The 19,607-nt window shown below is 42.9% G+C and overlaps 1 protein-coding gene across 5 annotated transcripts in view; it reads left to right on the forward strand.

Moving 5' to 3' along the window:
* The first annotated feature begins 7,690 nt into the window (after positions 1-7,690).
* dclk2a (doublecortin-like kinase 2a) overlaps positions 7,691-19,607 on the forward strand; it is a 330,122-nt gene continuing 318,205 nt past the window's right edge. For all 5 annotated transcript variants that reach the window (XM_078210403.1, XM_078210563.1, XM_078210647.1 and 2 more), the window contains exon 1: positions 7,691-8,630. In XM_078210403.1, the coding sequence (XP_078066529.1) occupies positions 8,186-8,630 (445 nt within the window). In that variant the 5' untranslated portion in view covers positions 7,691-8,185. The remainder of the gene's footprint in view (positions 8,631-19,607) is intronic.

The raw sequence follows: 19,607 nt of genomic DNA on the forward strand, positions 1-19,607 counted from the left end.
CAACTGAACTACTACCTCCCTTACCCTGGATCATTTTGGAAGATGCCCTCTGTGTGTCTGAGGCCTTGAGTTTCCTGCCACATTAGAAGACCCCTGCTGAGTGACAGGATGAGCTTCTGTCACCATGGCACTGAACAAGGTCCATGAAATTTTGCCCCCATCAGAGGTGCTTCCAGATGGTGGCAACTAGTGCTCATCCTTTGCTGCAAGAACTGTTTAGCCGTCCCTGCCATGAGACCCCAGGAAGTGGGTCTGTGCCCTTGCTCCCAACCCCCCGTCACCCTGGCTCTCAGCCCCTGAGCTCAGAGCCAGGGTAACGGTGTGCAAGTCAGAGTGCATACCCATGATTGTGTTTGCAATACCCTCAGGTTGTCCCTCCAGGACAGTCGCCAGTCTTTCTGGAGCAGGCTTGTTGCTCTGAAAAGTAGCTGATTGCAGTGCATATGGTCAAGATGGACATGACCATTATACGAGTAAGAGGACGTAACTTCTCTGGGATATCTGTCAACTCTCCATGGACCATGTGCAGGACATCGAGCATCAGCCACCTCACAGGCGACTCCAGAGTCTCATCATCCAACTCAGAATCTGTCTCTGGGTCAGTCTAGACACTCCTCATAGTCATTACAGAGACATGGCTGCAGAATGACACAGGTTGGGATCATGAATATTGAAGGATACACGATGGTAAGGAAGGACAGATGGCAGACAATAAGAATTTCTATAAATGTTTTAAAAAGAGTTGACAAAGTGAGCATTTGACCTATAGAAAGTGAGTCTGGGGAATTAATAATGGAAAATAAGGAGATGGCAGATGAATTTAACAGGTATTTTGCATTAGCGTTCACTAGAGAGGTTATAAATAACATCCCGAAAAAGGATGTATGTCAAGAAATGGAAGGGAAGGAGGAAGTCAAGAAAATTATAATCACCAGGGAAATGGTACTGAGCAAATTGTTGGAGCTGTGGGTGGACAAGCCCCCAGGTCCTGATGGGCTTCATCCCTGGGTCTTAAAACAAGGGGCCAGTGAGATTGTTGATGCGCTGGTTTTAATTTTCCAAAATTTGGGGAGGTTTCCATTAGATTGGAAACTACTGCTCAGTTAGCTTAACATCTGTTATAGGAAAAAATGTTAGAAGCTATTATTAAGGATGTTACGGCAGGGCACTGCACTTAGATAAATTCAAGGCAATAAAGCAGAGTCAACATGGTTTTGTGAAAGGGAAATCATGTTTAACCAATTTATTGGAGTTCTTTGAAGAAGCAACATGTGAGGTAGATAAAGCGGAATCAATGGATGTACTGTTCTTAGATTTTCTGAAGGCATTTCATATCAAACATTATTGCGTAAAATAAAAGCTAACAGTAAACAGAGCATAGGCATAAATGGGTCATTTTCTGTTTAGCAAGATGTAACCACTGGTGTACCACAAGGATCGATGCTGGGGCCTCAACATTTTACAAATGATTATTATGACTTGGATGAAGATGTGGTTGTTAAATTTGCTGACTATGCAAAGATGTGTAAGAAAGTAAGTTGTGAAGAGGCTAAAAGGGATATAGAGAAGTCAAGTGAGTGGACAAAGATCTAGCAAATAGGGTATTATGTGAATTTGTCCATTTTGCCAGGAAGAGTAAAAGTGAAGCATAAACAGTGAGAGATTGCAAAACTGTGAGATGCAGAAGGATTTGGGTGTCTTAGTGCATGAATTGCAAAAGGTTAGTGTGCAGGTACAGCAAGTAATTAGGAAAGCTAATAGAATGTTATCATTTATTATGAGCGGAATTGATTATACAAGTAGCAAGTTTATGCTTCCATTATACAGGGCACAGGTGAGGCCTCACCTGTGCCCTGTATAATGGAAGCATAACCTTGTGTATAGCATTGGTCTCCTTGTTTAAGGAAGGGTTCAAATGCTTTGGAAGCATTTCAGAGAAAGTTATTAGACTAATACCTGTGATGGGAGAGGTGTTTTATGAGGAAAATTTGGACAGGCTAGGTTTGTATCCACTGGAGTTTAGATGAGTAAGAGGCAACTTGATTGAAACATATATAATCCTGAGGGGTCTTGACAGGGTAGATGTGGAAAGGATGTTTCTTCTTGTGGGAGAATCTAGAACTAGGGTCATTGTTTACAAATAAAGGGTCACTCATTCAAGATAGAGATGAGGAGTTTGTTTCCTCAGTGGACCTGAGTCTTTGGAACTCCCTTCCTCAAAAACAGTGGAAGCAGAATCTGAATATTTTTAAAGAAGAAGAGATTCTTGATAACGCTTATCAGACATAAGTGGGAATGTGGAGTTAAGGTTGCAAATGTGGAGTTGAAGTTACAACCAAATCAGCTATGAACGGCGAAGCAGGCTTGAGGGGCTGAGTGGCCTACTTCTGCTCTTAATTTGTATGTTCATATGTATGTTCATTTATTTGACTACACTTAAAAAGCATTTAATTGGCTGTGAAATGTTTTGGGGAAATTTTGAGGTTGCAAAAGGCACAACATTTCAACCACGTATCTCACCTATTTTAAAATGTTAATATGGCCTCTGCTTCAGGAAATGCATGCCACAGCCTCGTAACTTGAGCATCACAAAATCACTGAACAATAGTATTGTTACAGCGCAGAAGGAGACCATTTATTTGGCCCATCATGCCGGTGTCAGCTCTTGGAATGAGGAATTCACCTAGTGCCATTCCCTTACCAGCTCCCCGTAACCCTGTACATTCTTCTTTTTAAAATAATACTCCAATTCCCTCTTGAATGCCTATGTTGAAGCTGTCTCCATCACACTCTTAGACAGCACTGTACAGGTCTTAACCACTCGCTGAGTGAAAAAGTTTTCCCTCAGGTTTCCATTGATTATTTTGCCAATTACCTTAAACTGAGCCCTCTCATTCTTGTTCCTGCCAGCGCAAACAGTCTTTCTCCTGATCAGTTAAAAAGGCTTGTCTTGTTGTTCTCTATTAAATATCTTACATTTAATCTTTTATCTATGTCTCCTCTATCTAGACATCTCAACAACAAGGAACAGTCTGTTTATATCTGTTCTGTCCAATCCCTTCACAATTTAAAATCATGGCTATCAAATTAGCCTCAACCTTCTTTATTTAAATAAAAACCAGCCACAATTCACTTTAACTTACATTGAATGTTCAGCACACAAACAGACCAATTGGCCAAACTAGTCTCTTATGTACAATATTAGCCTCCGTCTATCATAATCCATCTAATTCGAGAACAAATCTTTCTATTCCTGTTACTCGCATGCATTTATCTAGCTCTTTAAAAGCATCTTTGTTATTTGCCTCAATTATATCTTGTGGTAGCACATTCATACCATTCTTCGAGTAAAGACATTTTTCCTGAATTCCCTATTGGATTTATTGGTGATAATCTTTTATGTATAACTTCTTGGTTTGGAGTCCCCAAAGGTGGGAACATTTTCTCTATGTCTACCCAATCATACATTTCATTATCCTGAAGACTTTTATCAGGATGCTCCTCAGCCTTTACTTCCCTAGAGAAAAAAGCCCAAGTCTGTTCAGCCTTTCCTGCGAAGCAGGGCGGCACGGTAGCACAGTGGTTAGCGCTGCTGCTTCACAGCTCCAGGGTCCCGGGTTTGATTCTTGGCTCAGGTCACTGTCTGTGTGAAGTTTGCACATTCTCCTCATGTCTGCGTGGGTTTCCTCCGGGTGCTCCGGTTTCCTCCCACATTCCAAAGATGTGTGGGTTAGGTTGATTGGCCATGCTAAAAAATTGCCCCTTAGTGTCCTGAGATGCATAGGTTAGAGGGGTTAGTGGGTAAAATATGTAGGGATATGGGGGTAGGGCCTGGGTGGGATTGTGGTCGGTGCAGACTCGATGGGCCGAATGGCCTCCTTCTGCACTGTAGGGTTTCTATGATTTCTATGTCCTCTCGTTCTATTGTCAGCTAACTCTTCCCTTGTCTTTGCATTTCCTTGTGACATGTCACACTGGTACATCTTCTCGAACTTCTCTATTGCCTCAACATCCTTCCAATACTGCCAAGTTTAAAACAGCCTACAGCTGTTCCAAATGTGAACTTAAGATTTTATATAGATTAACATTACACCTTAAATGTAGTATTCCATAGCTTTTTCCTTAAAGCTCAGTATTCCATTAACATTTTTATATTGGCTTAGCCCATCAAACATTTCAAATTTGTGAACTCCCAATTCCTTTGCTCTATTACATCACCCGGCCTTCCCCAGTTCATAGTCTAATTACTTTTATAACTTTTACCAAAAGTACATTTCATAGGAACGATTTTGAGCCTGCACTTTCCATCTGCGGGAATGGCAGCGTGCACTCAAAATCCAGAAAACATGATTTGCACTGGCGAGTTTCCGAGTTCTGATTTTCTTGGCACCTCACCAAATGGAGTGGCATGAAACATGCCGTGGGAATGCAGCAAGCTCATTTTAATACATTAGCATGTCATTAGTGAGCATTCTCTCCAGGACTTCACTCCTCACCAGATATTCATTGGGCGCGGCGTGACATCACACCGGCACCATTTACAACAGGTTCACCTACACATGAACCTGTTGTGGGGATCTCCCTCAGGGTGTAAAGGTGAGTATATTCCCCGGGGGAGAGGGACGTGGCCAGGCAGTTGCCTGGCAATGCCCCCTGGCACTGCCCCTAGGCACAGGTTGGCACTGCAGTGTTGGCACCATGCCCATGCCAACCTGGCAGTGCGAACCTGTGCCAAGGGATGGGGCCCAGTGGGAGCCTCATGGAGCAGGGGGGATTCATTCAGATTTGACTGTGGGCCGGGAGTGGACGGAAGAGCAGAGGATGCTGGCTCTGACTGAGCGGGGGAAAGGGACTGATGATCAGGAGTAAGGGGAGGAAGGGGTGGATGATTGGGGAGAAGAGCTGGATGATTTGGGGGGAATTGGAGGTAAAGGGGGGAAGGGGCTGATGATGGGGGAAAAGGGGGGAAGGGGGAAGGAGCCGATGACCCTGGGGAAGGGTGGGGAGGGGCTGATGATTTGGGGGGAAGGGACTGTTGATGGGTGGAAAGGATGGGAAAGAAATTCCAACTCCAATTGGGGGATGGGGAGGGGAGACCCTGAGATCTCTGTGGTGGGCTGGGGAGGAGGTTTATTCCTGTTATGATCGGGGCACCCTTTAAAGATGGTGCCCTGATTTCTGTGCAGCCAGATTTTGCTGGCACGCTAACGTAAGAACATAAGAACTAGGAGCAGGAGTAGGCCATCTGGCCCCTCGAGCCCGCTCCGCCATTCAATAAGATCATGGCTGACCTTTTTGTGGACTCAGCTCCACTTACCCGCCCGCTCACCATAACCCTTAATTCCTTTACTGTTCAAAAATTTATCTATCCTTGCCTTAAAAACATTCAATGAGGTAGCCTCAACTGCTTCACTGGGCAGGGAATTCCACAGATTCACAACCCTTTGTGTGAAGAGGTTCCTCCTCAACTCAGTCCTAAATCGGCTTCCCCTTATTTTGAGGTTATGCCCCCTAGTTCTAGTTCCATCCGCCAGTGGAAACAACTTCCCTGCTTCTATCTTATCCATTCCCTTCATAATCTTATATGTTTCTATAAGATCTCCCCTCATTCTTCTGAATTCCAATGAGTATAGCCCCAGTCTACTCAGTCTCTCCTCATAAGCCAACCCTCTCAACTCCGGAATCAACCCAGTGAATCTCCTCTGCACCCCCTCCAGTGCCAGTATATCCTTTCTCAAGTAAGGAGACCAAAACTGTACACAGTACTCCAGGTGTGGCCTCACTAGCACCTTATACCGCTGCAACATAATCTCGCTGTTTTCAAACTCCATCCCTCTAGCAATGAAGGACAAAATTCCATTTGCCTTCTTAATTATCTGCTGCACCTGCAAACCAACTCCTTGAGATTCCTGCACAAGGACACCCAGGTTCCTCTGCACAGCAGCATGCTGCAATTTTTTACCATTTAAATAATAGTCCATTTTGCTGTTATTTCTACCAAAATGGATGACCTCACATTTACCAACGTTGTACTCCATCTGTCAGACCCCCGCCCACTCACTTAGATGTTGAAGCCCCGCCCCCTGCACGATGGTGTGAAACACGCCCTCTTGATTTTTTTTTAGGCATTGTCATAAGATCTGGTGAGAAAACCCAGAGATACGAGGCTCTGCAATTTTTTGATAAGATCCCCCCACTATATATCCTGACATTCAATTGCAACTATCACTTTCTTGCCCATTTGACTATCTTACCTGCAACTTCTTTTAGTCCTCAGAATGATGTAATATGCCTCACATTTTAGAATTTTCAGAAAATCTGGCTACTACTCCCTCAGTTATATATTGAAGTAAATGATGTTCACCATGAACAGGGAATGGAATCTTGCAGGACACTGTTTCCCACTTCTAACAGCTTCTGAGAAACTACTCTTTACTCCTGCTTTCTGTTTTCTACCTTCTAATCAGATTTTAAACCAATTTTCTAATTCCATAATCGTTTATCTTATCCGATAGTTTATGTGTGGTACCTTATCAAAGACCTTGCTGGAAGTTCATGTATTCCACCTCCACAGAATTTCCCCCTTTTTAGCAAATTTATTTTTTTTAGAATACTTTTCTTTTCTTTACAAAGGTTTTTGAGAGTCTCTCCTCATACTCTCCCTTTTCCAGTTCATATTCTTTTTTCCATTTTTGTTTGGCCTATGTACAGCTTATTATTATCACAAAATTAAAATTCTAATGGTGGAGAGTCTGCTTGAAAACAAAAGGAATTGAGCAAAATGTTTTTGTTTTGGAAATAAGAACCAGTGTGACATTTTTGTCCTGAGGATGCAATGTTTGACTTAATTTGCACTGTCACGTGAAGTATTTGCAAAAGATACAATTCAATAGGTTATTTTTTTAAACTATAATCACAAAAAACACTCATTTTCAGCATTGCACAATTAACTGCTTTGAAAACTGCTTTGTCTCAAATTCCAGCCTCTGCAATAATTTGCTTTTCTATAGAAATAAAGAATCATAGAATCCCCACAGTGCAGGAGGAGGCCATTCAGCCCATCGAGTCTGCCCTGGCTCTCTAACAGGCCCTATCCCCGTAACCCCACATATTTATCCTGCTAATCCCCCTAACCTGCAGGTTTTGGGATACATGGGGCAATTTAGCATAAACCTATTGTTTAGGTATTGTAGTATTGTTTCGGATTTTTAAAAATGTATTGTAGATTTAAAATATCCAAATAAGTTCCAGGTCATTAAAAAAAGAGGGCAACATGGGAAATCAGTTAGAATTTAAAGGAACAGAAGAAGTGTTTGGTACGAATTTGAGCAGCATCAGCCATTAAGTCAAGTGTGCGGCACTAGGACCTGGCGGAATCCCCTATATGGGGCTGCAGCCAGTTCCTCCGCACACTGCGGCTCAGCGCTGAGCTCCAGCTGCGGCTGCGGCAGCGGCGCCTTGGGAAAGCTGCCAAAATATAGATTCAAAAGAGGAGGAGAAGCTCCGAATAGTTACACCCCCATTACAGCAGTCTCTGCCGGCCATCTCCACTTTCTTGCTGCATCTGAGCGGGGAAGAGGCTGTTAACATCAGCCCTTATTGCCGTCCTGCAGAGAGGAACATCCTCAGCTCTCCAGTCGGGTATCGCCTGCGCTCCTCTTCCCGCTGGAGTGTCAAGTGGCGGTGGCGCTGGATCAGGCGGCTGTGCTCCCTCCCTCTCTCTATCCCCGCTTGCTGTGGACCACAGCATCCTGCCGACTGGCTGCATCTTCTCACCTCTCCTGCACTCAACTTAGCCCCAGCATCTGTACAGAGGCCGACACTGGACTGCAGCTGAGCACAACAACAATCTCCTCATCCTCTCCCCTCTTCATTTTGGGGCATCCTCCCCCCCCCCCCCCCCAATCAAAAGGAAATGGTGGGAGATCCACCATCCTGGACCAACTGCCTGAAGAGCCCAACACATTGTCTCTGGTGATCAAGGCAACCTCCTGCCATTGTATATTTTCTTAAGGATAGTAATTGTTCACATATTCACAATTTAATGCCACAATTGGACTTGGGAAGGTAACCGGATCAGCGCTGGCAGTCAGAAAGGGAACGGGGATTCTTAGCAGCTTTGAAGGAATAACAGTTTTCTTTAACATTTTAAAACATATTTTAATTTCTTATTGCACAATTAATAATGTCGCACGATCGGAGTATCGAGCTGGAGCACTTTGAGGAGAGGAGCCGGGGTCACCGATCTTCTCGCCGTGGAAGTGGCAGTGGAGGAGGAGGCGGTGCAGGAGGCGGTGGAGGAGGTAGTGGTGGAGGAGGCTCTGGCTCCCGAGGAAATGGTTTACCGAGTCCAGCTCACAGCGCTCACTGCAGTTTCTATCGGACCCGTACCCTGCAGACACTCAGCCAGGAGAAAAGAGCCAAAAAAGTCCGCTTTTACCGAAATGGAGACCGCTACTTTAAAGGTCTTGTGTATGCTGTGTCTTCAGACAGGTTCAGGTCCTTGGATGCTTTGCTGGTGGAACTGACTAAGTCTCTTTCGGACAATGTCAATCTGTCCCAAGGAGTCAGGACCATCTACAGCATCGATGGGAACAAGAAAATCACCAACCTGGATGAATTGCTAGAAGGTAAGTGAGAAGGAAACAAATGTGCTTCAATTAAGGCCAACTTAAATTGTACCAAAGCCAGAAATCTGATGTTGAGCCGTGTTACACTTTTCGAGAATTAATAGTAAAAGTACAGTATGATAGATGAACGAATTCCCTATTCAAGCACAAAAAGCTTGCCTTTGCTTTAGAATAGGCTAAATTTATTTACACTTATTACAATAGTCACAAAACAAATGAGCTGAAAATGCATGTAAATAAAGGTTTGATATTAATGTTATAGGTGATTCAAAAGGAGCTAATTAACAAATCTTCATTAATATGTTTGCCAGTTTAGCATCACAGTTCTTGCTGCTGCAGCTAAAATAGGGAGCACTTTTCACATTGCAGAGTTTTGGGTTTTCAATCTTGGAATAATCTCAGTCAGAAGCTTCTGTCACAATTCAACTTGATGCTTTTCAGAATAGGACTTTAAATGGTCATTTTTATTTCTCAAGCTTTAGCATTTAGTTTAGTTAAACATATGAGCTACAGGATTCTCTATCAGATGCACTTTCCGAGTGTGATAGAAGTATGATGTAATTTGTCAAATCAGTGGACAAATGTTCCTACATTTACAAACTTGGTGCAATGTCTTCCAATACCCTACTGCTACTTATAGGCTTTAACTTAACTTAAAAGAAGGAAGATAAACAACATAAAGGTAAAAGAAAATCTAGGAGGAACTTCCTCTTCAAAGTATTCAAATTTTTATTCAAATAAAATTTTATCGCTTTGATCTTGATAGCCATTTTATCAGTAATATGGAGATATTTGATTCAGGCCTTCTTTCCTGTTAAGCCTCTCAGACGTACAGTAACAAGGACCATTCTGGAGTTACTTAATGGTGAATAACAGGGAGAAGTTACCCTAGGGCATTCTCTTATCTTAGAAGAATTGTGTACTGAGAGCTATAAGTGCCAATCTAACTTTGGAAGGCCCTCCCACAGCTCGGGTTGTGGACTTCCAAGACTAAAATATGGTTTCTCAAGGCCTTACTGCTCCAAAGTGACTTGCAGATAAGCATTGCCAATAATAACAACCTTCATTTTACATAATGCTGTTAATATAACAAAACATCTGAATGTGTTTCATGTTTGAAATTGCTCCTTTCTGCAGTTTGCTATGGAGTCACACATCATAGTGTCACTCAGGATACTTCTTGTAAGTTACTGAAGTAGCCCAGCAGGAAAGGAAGACTTGATTTAAGGGTTGGTAAAATTGACATTAAACTTATGAAAAAAAAAGTTTCATTTTCTTCTGTAAAAGAGATGATCTAACCTGAAAGTATCGCAAGAAGCAAGTCTGACAAAGGAAGCATGATCTGTGGATCATATTTTTAATATAAACTCACAGACCATTTATTGAGTTGCTAATGATGAATCAGTTGACATGTTGTCTTATAACAAAATGGGCAGCATGGTGGCACAGTGTTTCGCGCTGCTGCCTCACAGCGCCAGGGACCTGGGTTCAATTTTGGCCTCTGGCCACTGTCTGTGTGGAGTTTGCACATTCTCCCCGTGTCTGCGGAGGTTTGCTCCCACTCCAAATATGCAGGTTAAGTTGATTGGCCATATTAAATTTCCCCTTAGTGTTGGGGATCAGCAGGGTAAATATGTATGGTTACAAGGATAGGGCCCGGGTGAGATTGTTGGTGCAGGCTCGATGGGCCAAGTGGCCTCCTTTTGCACTGTAGAATCATAGAATCTCTACAGTACAGAAGGAGGCCATTCAGCCCTTCGAATCTGTACTGACCACAATCCCACCAGGCCCTATTCCCATATAACCCCGCACATTTACTCTGCCAATCCCCTTGACACTAGGGTTAATTTAGCATGGCCAATCCACCTAACCCGCAGATCTTTGGACTGTGGGAGGAAACCGGAGCATCTGGAGGAAACCCACACAGACACAGGGAGAATGTGCAAACTCCACAGACAGTGGCCAGAGTTGAACCTGGGTTCCTGGCGCTGTGAGGCAGCAGTGTTAGCCACTGTACCGAAAGAGATGATCTAGCCAAAAGATGTGATCTGAAAATATTGCAAGAAGCAAGTCTGACAAAGGAAGCATGAGCTGCACCATATTTTTAATCTCAACTCATTGACCATTTATTGAGTTGCTAATGGTGAATCAGCTGATATGTTGTCTTATAACAAAATGGCAGCATGGTGACACAGTGTTTAGCGCTGCTGCCTCACAGCACAGCTTATAGGGATTTGATGATTCTAATAGTTATTTATGCCATGCAGAGATAATATGTGGATCAGTGTGCACTGTCGATTTTATTGGAGAAGGCTACAGGAAAGATATGATATTGCAAATGGGAGGCCTATTTTGTGTTTGATGCCCCCTTCCCCCTACCCCCGAGTGAAGTTCCAGAGGATTGGAGAATAGCCAATATTGTCCCATTGTTTAAGAAGGGCAGCAGGGATGAATTCAGGAAATTATAGGCCGGTGAGCCTTACGTCAGTAGTAGGGAAATTATTGGAAAAGATTCTTAGGGACAGGATTTACTCACATTTGGAAAGAAATGGACTTATTAGTGATAGACAGCATGGTTTTGTGAAGGGGAGGTTGTGCCTCACCAACTTGATTGAATTTTTCGAGGAAGTGACGAAGATGAGGGAAAGGCAGTGGATGTTGTATACATGGACTTCAGTAAAACCTTTGACAAGGTACCTCCATGGTAGACTGATACGAAAGGTGAAGTCGCACGGGATCAGAGGAGACCTGGCAAGATGGATACAGAACTGGCTTGGGCATAGAAGACAGAGGGTAGCAGTAGAGGGGTGCTTTTCTGAATGGAAGGCTGTGACTAGTGGTGTTCCACAGGGATCAGTTCTGGGATCTTTGTGGTTGGTAGTATATATAAATGATTCGGAGGAAAATGTAGCTGATTAGTAAGTTCACAGATGACAAAATTGGTAGAGTTGTGGATAGTGAAGAGGATTGTCAGAGGATACAGCAAGACTTGGCCAAAGAAATGGCAGATGGAGCTTAACCCAGACAAATGTGAAATATTGCATTTTGGAAGGTTCAATGCATGTAGGAATTATACAGTAAATGGAAGAACCCTTAGGAGTATTGACAGGCAGAGAGATCTGGGCGTACATGTCCACCGATCACTGTGTGGCAATGCAGATGGATAAGATAGTCAAGAAGGCATACGGCATGCTTGCCTTCATCAGTCGGGGCATTGTGTATAAAAATTGGCAGGTCATGCTGCAGCTGTTCAGAACCTTAGTTAGCCCTCATTTGGAATATTGGTATACAATTCTGGTCGCCACACTACCAGAAGGATGTGGATGCTTTGAAGAGGGCACAAAACAGATTTAGCAGGATGTTGTCTGGTCTGGAGGGTATTAGTTATGAGGAGAGGTTTGTTCTCATTGGAACGACAGAGGTTGAGGGGCAAGACCTGATCGAGGTTCACAAGATTGAGAGGCATGGAAAGAGTGGATAGTAAGATGCTCTTTCCTCGGAAGAAAAGTCAACTACTAGGGGACATAGGTTTAAGGTGCGTGGAGGAAAAGTTTAGAGGAGGTGTGCGAGGCAAGTTTTCTTTACACAGAGGGTGGTGAATGCCTGGAACGTGCTGTCCGGGAGGTGGTGGGAGCAGGTGCGATAGCAGCATTTGAAGGGCATCTAGATGAATACATGAATAGGATGGGAATGGAAGGATACGGACTCCAAGTGCATATGGTTTTAGTTTAGGCAGGCATTGTGATTGGCGCGGGCTTGGAGGCCCGAAGTGCCTGTTCCTGTGCTGTACTTTTCTTTGTTCCCAAAATTGGTCTTCCCTGAATGCAGTCAATGCCAGGCTGTTCTGTTCACATAGCCTAACCAGAAAGTGATACAACATCACTGTTTCCTTTCAAACTGTGGTTTGAAAAATAAAACCCCTGGTTAGGATGTGAAAGGACACTGCTTCTCTCTGTGTCAGTGCTGCCTTTCTGTATCTCTCGGAGGTTAATAATTAGAGTATTTACATTTGCTAACTATCAACAAAAACATGGTGATAATTCAGTAATAAACAGAGTTTTTCTGCTTCAACCGCTGTTTCTTGCTGTCCACAAAATATATTTTCTTAAGTTCCTAGAATACATTGCATTAGGAGTGTATTCATTGCAGCCATGCATTTCATAAACACAAACCTGCGCACGCACTCTGTTTTGCCTGAAAATTGGGTGGAGCCTAAATGGGTTGATTAAGCAGAGGAATCCATTAGTGGCAGAAAAAGTGAAAATTGTGAACAGGACATGACCTTGAAAATTGGGAGGAAAAGCAATAGACCTGGGTAACCCACACCATAGCACCACTCAGTGGTGAAAGTCTTGAGTTGTGCACCTCATCACCAACAATGTGCAACTACAACGTGATGAGCACATGCTTACATAAGATATATTTATTATGAATATTGGTATACAGTCTTTTAGATTGTAAGCTTGTGGGTATCCTGCAGCGTGTCTACAGAAAGTCAAGCACAGCAAATATTCCACAGTACATTAGTGTTCCTGTAGGTGTAGATTTGCACCTTCTAGAGCTCATAACATTCAAGTTATTAGCAGAAGTGTGTTGCTACAGGAGTGGTTTTATATCACAAAGGTAATGCTCAAATGAAGAGTGCATGACATATGTAGCAAATTTAATATATTTTGACATAAACCTATTAAAGTTCATGACACATGATCTAAGGGAAATTGGGACAGGAAGTGCATGTTATAATCAAAATATATATGCATTGAGTTGCATGTGTCTAAAATTGTGTTATCATATGCTTCAGTTTTAAAGAATTACTCTAGGATATTCATGCATGAATGAACAGAAAATGATAGCACTTCATGAACGTCCAAATTGCTTGTGACCCCTCAAAGAAATATATACATGTGAAAAGGACTATTTGGGATACCACGGTCTCTTAACTGGAAAATTCTTTGCTTATTCCAGAGAGGACAACTTGGAGAATTAGTTTCTTGGAAAGATTAGATTACCCACTTGAAAAATAGTTAATGATACTGTGCGCAAACACCCCTGACATATATTTGCGAGGGAGGATGTAATCAAGCATTAGGCTGAAACATCAGTTAATTATAGTAGGATATGCTTCAGAGTATACTGCAGAATTGTAGTGAGGTGCTGCATACTGAACATTATAGCTGTCGAAAAGGCATATACATATTAGTGAACGATGAGCAGCAACAAGCCATGGTACCTGTGAAGGAAAGCACAATTTGGACAATAATAATGAGGAGCAGAAACTGAGCCACAATTTCTGCTCTGGCTGAGTGGTTCCTTTCTCAAGGCCTACATCTATTTTTTATTGTGAGGTTTCATGCAGAGAATCATTTCTCAGTCATGTTGTGGGGAAATAATTAATTTTGAACATAAGATTTGTGGTGATGTCTTGTAACTTTGTTGAAGGTACGAGTGAGCAGTTTTTGGCCCCGTATCTAAGGAAGGACGTGCTGGCCTTGGAAAGGATCCTGAGGAGGTTCACAAGAATGATCCCTGGAATGAACAACTTGTCGTATGAGGAACAGTTGAGGACTCTGGGTCTGTACTCATTGGAGTTTAGAAGGATGAGGGGTGATCTTATTGAAACTTACGGGATAGAGGCCTGGATAGAGTGGACATGGCTATTTCCACTCGTAGGCAAAACTAGAATCAGAGGTCACAACCAGACTAAAAGGATGATCCTTTAAAACAGAGATGAGGAATTTCTTCAGCCAGAGAGTGGTGAATCTGTGGAACTCTTTGCCGCAGAAGGCTGTGGAGGCCAGGCCATTGAGTGTCTTTAAGACAGAGATAGATAGGTCCTTGATTAATGAGGGGATCAGGGGTTATGGGGAAAAGGCAGGAGAATGGGGATGAGAAAAAAAGCAGCCATGATTGATTGAATGGCGGAGCAACTCGATGAGCCGAGTGGCCTAATTTTGCTCCTATGTCTTATAATGTAGAGTATGTATCATTATTACTTTCCTCCCTTCATAGGTAACTTAGTAATACATGGTATTTGTATTGAGCAACTCCTATTTGCTATCCTACATTGAATTTTCCCACTAGTCTGCTGGCAGATCTAGCCCTGTCTAGGTGATGGGAAACCTGATGTTTTTGAAGGGTTGGATAGTTAGCTTACACAATTCGTATGTTTCGCCTCCCCTGGTCCATTGGTAGCTGAAACAAGGGATTGGCAGATTGTAAAACCATTCAGCATTCCAATGCTTCAGATAATGTATGCTTATCGAAGATCACATCACCTGGACCAATATTTTGGACAAAGCAATGCAATCTCTGAGTTCCTCACATACTCACTAGGAGAAAAAGTGGAAGACATTATTATGCCATGGAATGTAAACCTCAACATCACCAGTGGAATGGGTAATTGTGCTCTGTCAAGTTAATCAGGTGTCTTCCATTTCTCAGTTTTCTCCTTGAAGACTGATCAAGAAATGGTTCAACAGGGCATTGCAGCATGATGCCTCTGCTGAACAAACAACACCTTTGCGTCCCCAATTCTGCCCATTCCATATGTATAAGATTCATCGTGTTTCTTCATCGATTTGGAAACCTGCCAAATGTATTCCTGGCCACTTGCCTGCTTGAGGTGATGAGGCTGAAAGCTGTGGTCAGATGCTTTGGTGAGAAGATTCAGTTTTCTGTATTATAAGGAAAAGGTGTTTGATAAGTTAGTGAGCATTGTTAGGCATCTCATAGCTATTGTGGAGACAGCAGATAGCAAATATCAAGATACAACGTGGGCACCACAGCCCACCTGCTGAAATACATTTCCACAGAGAGTGTGTGCCAGTCTAATTGGCCATTTACTTCTCTAGTCAGCCTAGTTGTATACAGTTTCCCAACAAAGCTTTCCTTGGTGGCATCTTCAGGTGCTGGGAGATTTGGTTGCTCAATCCTTCTATCATCTGTGTTTGATTTCTACTGCTGAAGAAGGAAGATAAACATTGCAGTAACTGAGGGTAATAGTCATAATAAAAATTAATTTTTGGTTCAAAAGCTGGCCAAAATGTAACACAAAAAAATCAAGGACAAAGTGGAAATATGGTACATAGAACATAGAAAAGCTACAGCACAAACAGGCCCTTCGGCCCACAAGTTGCGCCGAACATGTCCCTACCTACTAGGCTTGCCTATAATCCTCTATCTTACTAACTTCCATGAACTTATCCAAAAGTCTCTTAAAAGACTCTATCGAATCCGCCTCCACCGCCTCCACTACCGGCAGCCGATTCCACGCACCCATCACCCTCTGAGTGAAAAACTTACCCCTAACATCTCCTCTGTACCTACTCCCCAGCACCCTAAACCTGTGACCTCTTGTGGCAACTATTTCAGCCCTGGGTAAAAGCCTCTGAGAATCCACTCTATCAATACCTCTCAACATCTTATACACCTCTATCAGGTCACCTCTCATCCTTCGCTTCTCCAAGGAGAAAAGACCTAGCTCTGTCAACCTATCCTCATAAGGCATGCCACCTAATCCAGGCAACATCCTTGTAAATCTCCTCTGCACCCTTTCTATGGCTTCCACATCCTTTCTGTAATGAGGCGACCAGAACTGGGCACAGTACTCTAGGTGGGGTCTGACCAGGGTCCTATACAACTGCAGCATTATCTCCCGATTTCTAAACTCAATTCCTCTATTGATGAAGGCCAGTATTCCATACGCCTTCTTAACCACAGCCTCTACCTGCGACGCTGCTTTGAGTGTCCTATGAACCCGGACCCCAAGATCCTTCTGATCTTCCACACTGCCAAGCGTCTTACCCTTTATTATATTCTTTCATCCTATTCGACCTGCCAAAATGAACCACCACAAACTTATCTGGGTTGAAGTCCATCTGCCACTTCTCCGCCCAGTCTTGTATCTTATCTATGTCTCGTTGCAACTGCTGACATCCCTCTACACTATCCACAACACCACCAACCTTTGTGTCATCTGCAAACTTGCCAACCCATCCTTCCACTTCCTCATCCAGGTCATTTATAAAAATCACAAAGAGCAAGGGTCCTAGAACAGATCCCTGGGGCACTCCACTGGTGACTGACCTCCATGCTGAAAAAGACCCATCTACAACCACTCTTTGCCTTCTGTGGGCAAGCCAGTTCTGAATCCACAAAGCAATGTCCCCTTGTATCCCATGCCCCTTCACTTTCTCAATAAGCCTTGCATGGGGCACCTTATCAAACGTCTTGCTGAAATCCATATAAACTACATCTACTGCTCTTCCCTCATCTATGTGTCTAGTTACATCTTCAAAAAATTCAATTAGGCTCGTATATGATGCCACAACTTACTGTTTTTAAAACACAAGCCATAAAGCATCATGAAACTTTACTACAATTTGTTTTCTTCGCCATACAATTGTGAGATGAGGATGAGAGTGACTGCCCTTAACATCAAGGCAGCATTTGACCAAGTATAGCATCAAGGAACCCCGGCAAAACTGGAATCAATGGAAATCAGGGGGAAGCCCTCCACTGGTTGGAGTCATACCTAGTACAAAGGAAGATGGTTGTGGAGCTTGGAAGACTATCATTTCATCTCCAGGATACCACTGCAGGAGTTCCTCAGGGTAGTGCACCGCGCCCAACCATCATAAAATCAGAAGTGGGAAGTTCACTGATGCACAATGTTCAGCATCATTCATGACTCCTCAAATAATGAAGCAGTCTATGTTCAAATGCAGCAAAACCTGGACAGTGTCAAAGCTTGGGCTGACAAATGGCAAGTAATATTCGTGTCACCACACAAGTGTCAGACAATGACCATCTCTAACAAGAGAGGATCTAACCAACGCCCCTTGACATCCTGGGGGTTGCCTTTGACCAGAAACTGAACCTGACTATCCATATAAATACTGCGGCTTCTAAAGCTGGTCAAAGGCTAGGAATACTGTGGAAACTCACCCCCAAAGCTCTTCACTACCTACAAGGCACAAGTCAGGAGTATAACAGAATACTCTCCACTTGCCTGGCTGAGTGCAGCTCCAACAACACTCAAGAAGCTCGACACCATCCACAACAAAGCAGCACACTTGACCAGCACCTCATCCTCAAACAGTCACTTCCTCCACCACTGACGAAAAGTGGCAGCAGTGTGTGCCATCTATAAGATGCACTGCAGGAATTCACCAAGGATCCTTAGGCAGCATCTTCCAAACCCACTACCATTTAGGACAAAAAGTAGTGGATGCCTGGGAACACCATCTCCTGGATGTTCCCCTCCAAGTCACTCACCATCTTAACTTGGAAATATATCACTGTTCCTTCACTGTCTCTGAGTCAAAATACTGGAATTTCCTCCCTAACAGCACTGTGGGTGTACCTGCATCGCAGGGATTGCAGTGGTTCGAGAAGGCAGCTCACCACCACGTTTTGACAGAGGGCAGCTAGGGGTGGGGAAAAAAATGCTGGTCTAGCCAATGATGCCCATATCCCCTAAATTAATTTTTTTTTAAAAATAGCTTGTGGTGCAAATGTCTGCTGATTGTCTTCTATAAAATTCAATAGCGTTGTTTTACTATCACCACAGAGAGGTACATTTTGGATGGGTATCAGCTGTTTAGACCTTGTGCTTTATTTGGAAGGCTTTTTGTTTGCTCCCATATATTTATCCAATTCTCTTTTGTAAATCATTATTGAATCTGCTTCCACCATTCTTCCAGGTCATCATTCATTGTGAAAAGTTTTATTCTTTTGTCACTTCTGGTTCTTTCATGAATTATCATGAATCTGAGTCCCCTGGTTACTGAACCTCCTTGTTTGCTGTATGAAAACTCTTCATGATGTTAGACATCGCTATCAAATTTCCCTTAACCTTGTGGCCAAATGACAACCTTCAATGCTCGAAGAAGAACAGCCCCATTTTTTTCCAGTTACTCCACATAACTGAAGTCCTTTGTCCTGTGTACCATTCTCATAAATCTCCTCTGCAACCTCCTGTATGGTGCCCAGAACTGACTGCTATACTCCAGCTGGAGCCTAGATTTAGCATAAGTTCTTTGCTTTTGTATTCTATGTTTCTATTCATGACAATCCAATATTACAGCTTTCTCAACTTGTCCTGCTACCTTCAAAGATTTGTGGATGTATATCCCTAAGTTTCTTGCATCTCCTTTCACTTTGTACCATTTAGTTTATATCAATTTGAATATTGCTGAAAAGAGAGACATGTTGTCAAAGCTTTCAATCTTACACTCATCAGGACAGATGCAAGAATGCTGAATTTCAAACAATCATAGCCGTTTATATCACAGTAAATGGGGTACTGATTGGTTGGCAAGTCGACTCTGGCTGTGGTATTGCCATAGAGAAAGCAGTGGGGAACCATAGGCCTCCCATGCTTCCGGGTAATTCAAAAACAGCACAAGGATTGAACATTTCCATTTTGTTTGAAGAGAATGGGTGATTGTGAATGAATGTGTCATTTCTAGCAAGTGTATATGGACCATGTTACGAGTTCAACAGGTTATCTGAAATTGGTTGTCAGTGTGGCTATCGGTATAACACTTAGGATTGATCAGCAAGTGCTGTCCAATCATGGAATTACTTCTAACTGTAAGGTTTTTCATTTTGCAAGTGTGGGTTGGCTGAGGATGGTCTGCACTCTGTCTATTATGAGCAGCTAGTGGAACATGTTGTTTGATTCAGTCAGCCTATCTTTGGGATGGACAGTCTACTGAACTGATACTGCAGTAGTTGCTCATTTGTGTGTGAGCCAAAATAGAAAGTGGAGCTATAGGAATCTCTCTAATCCAGCTCTCAGTAATATTTTCATAGGTTTCCTGAGAAACATGTTTTGATGGAATGTGTCCTAAACTCCTACCCTGTGCATATTTCCGATGCGTAGATGATACGTTTGGTATATTTGAACCTGCAACTGTGTGTATGGATTTCCCACACTTCATTCACTTTTGAGATGGAGCAGTCTAACATATT

The sequence above is a fragment of the Mustelus asterias genome, chromosome 1 (genome assembly GCF_964213995.1).
Source record: "Mustelus asterias chromosome 1, sMusAst1.hap1.1, whole genome shotgun sequence".
NCBI lineage: Eukaryota > Metazoa > Chordata > Chondrichthyes > Carcharhiniformes > Triakidae > Mustelus > Mustelus asterias.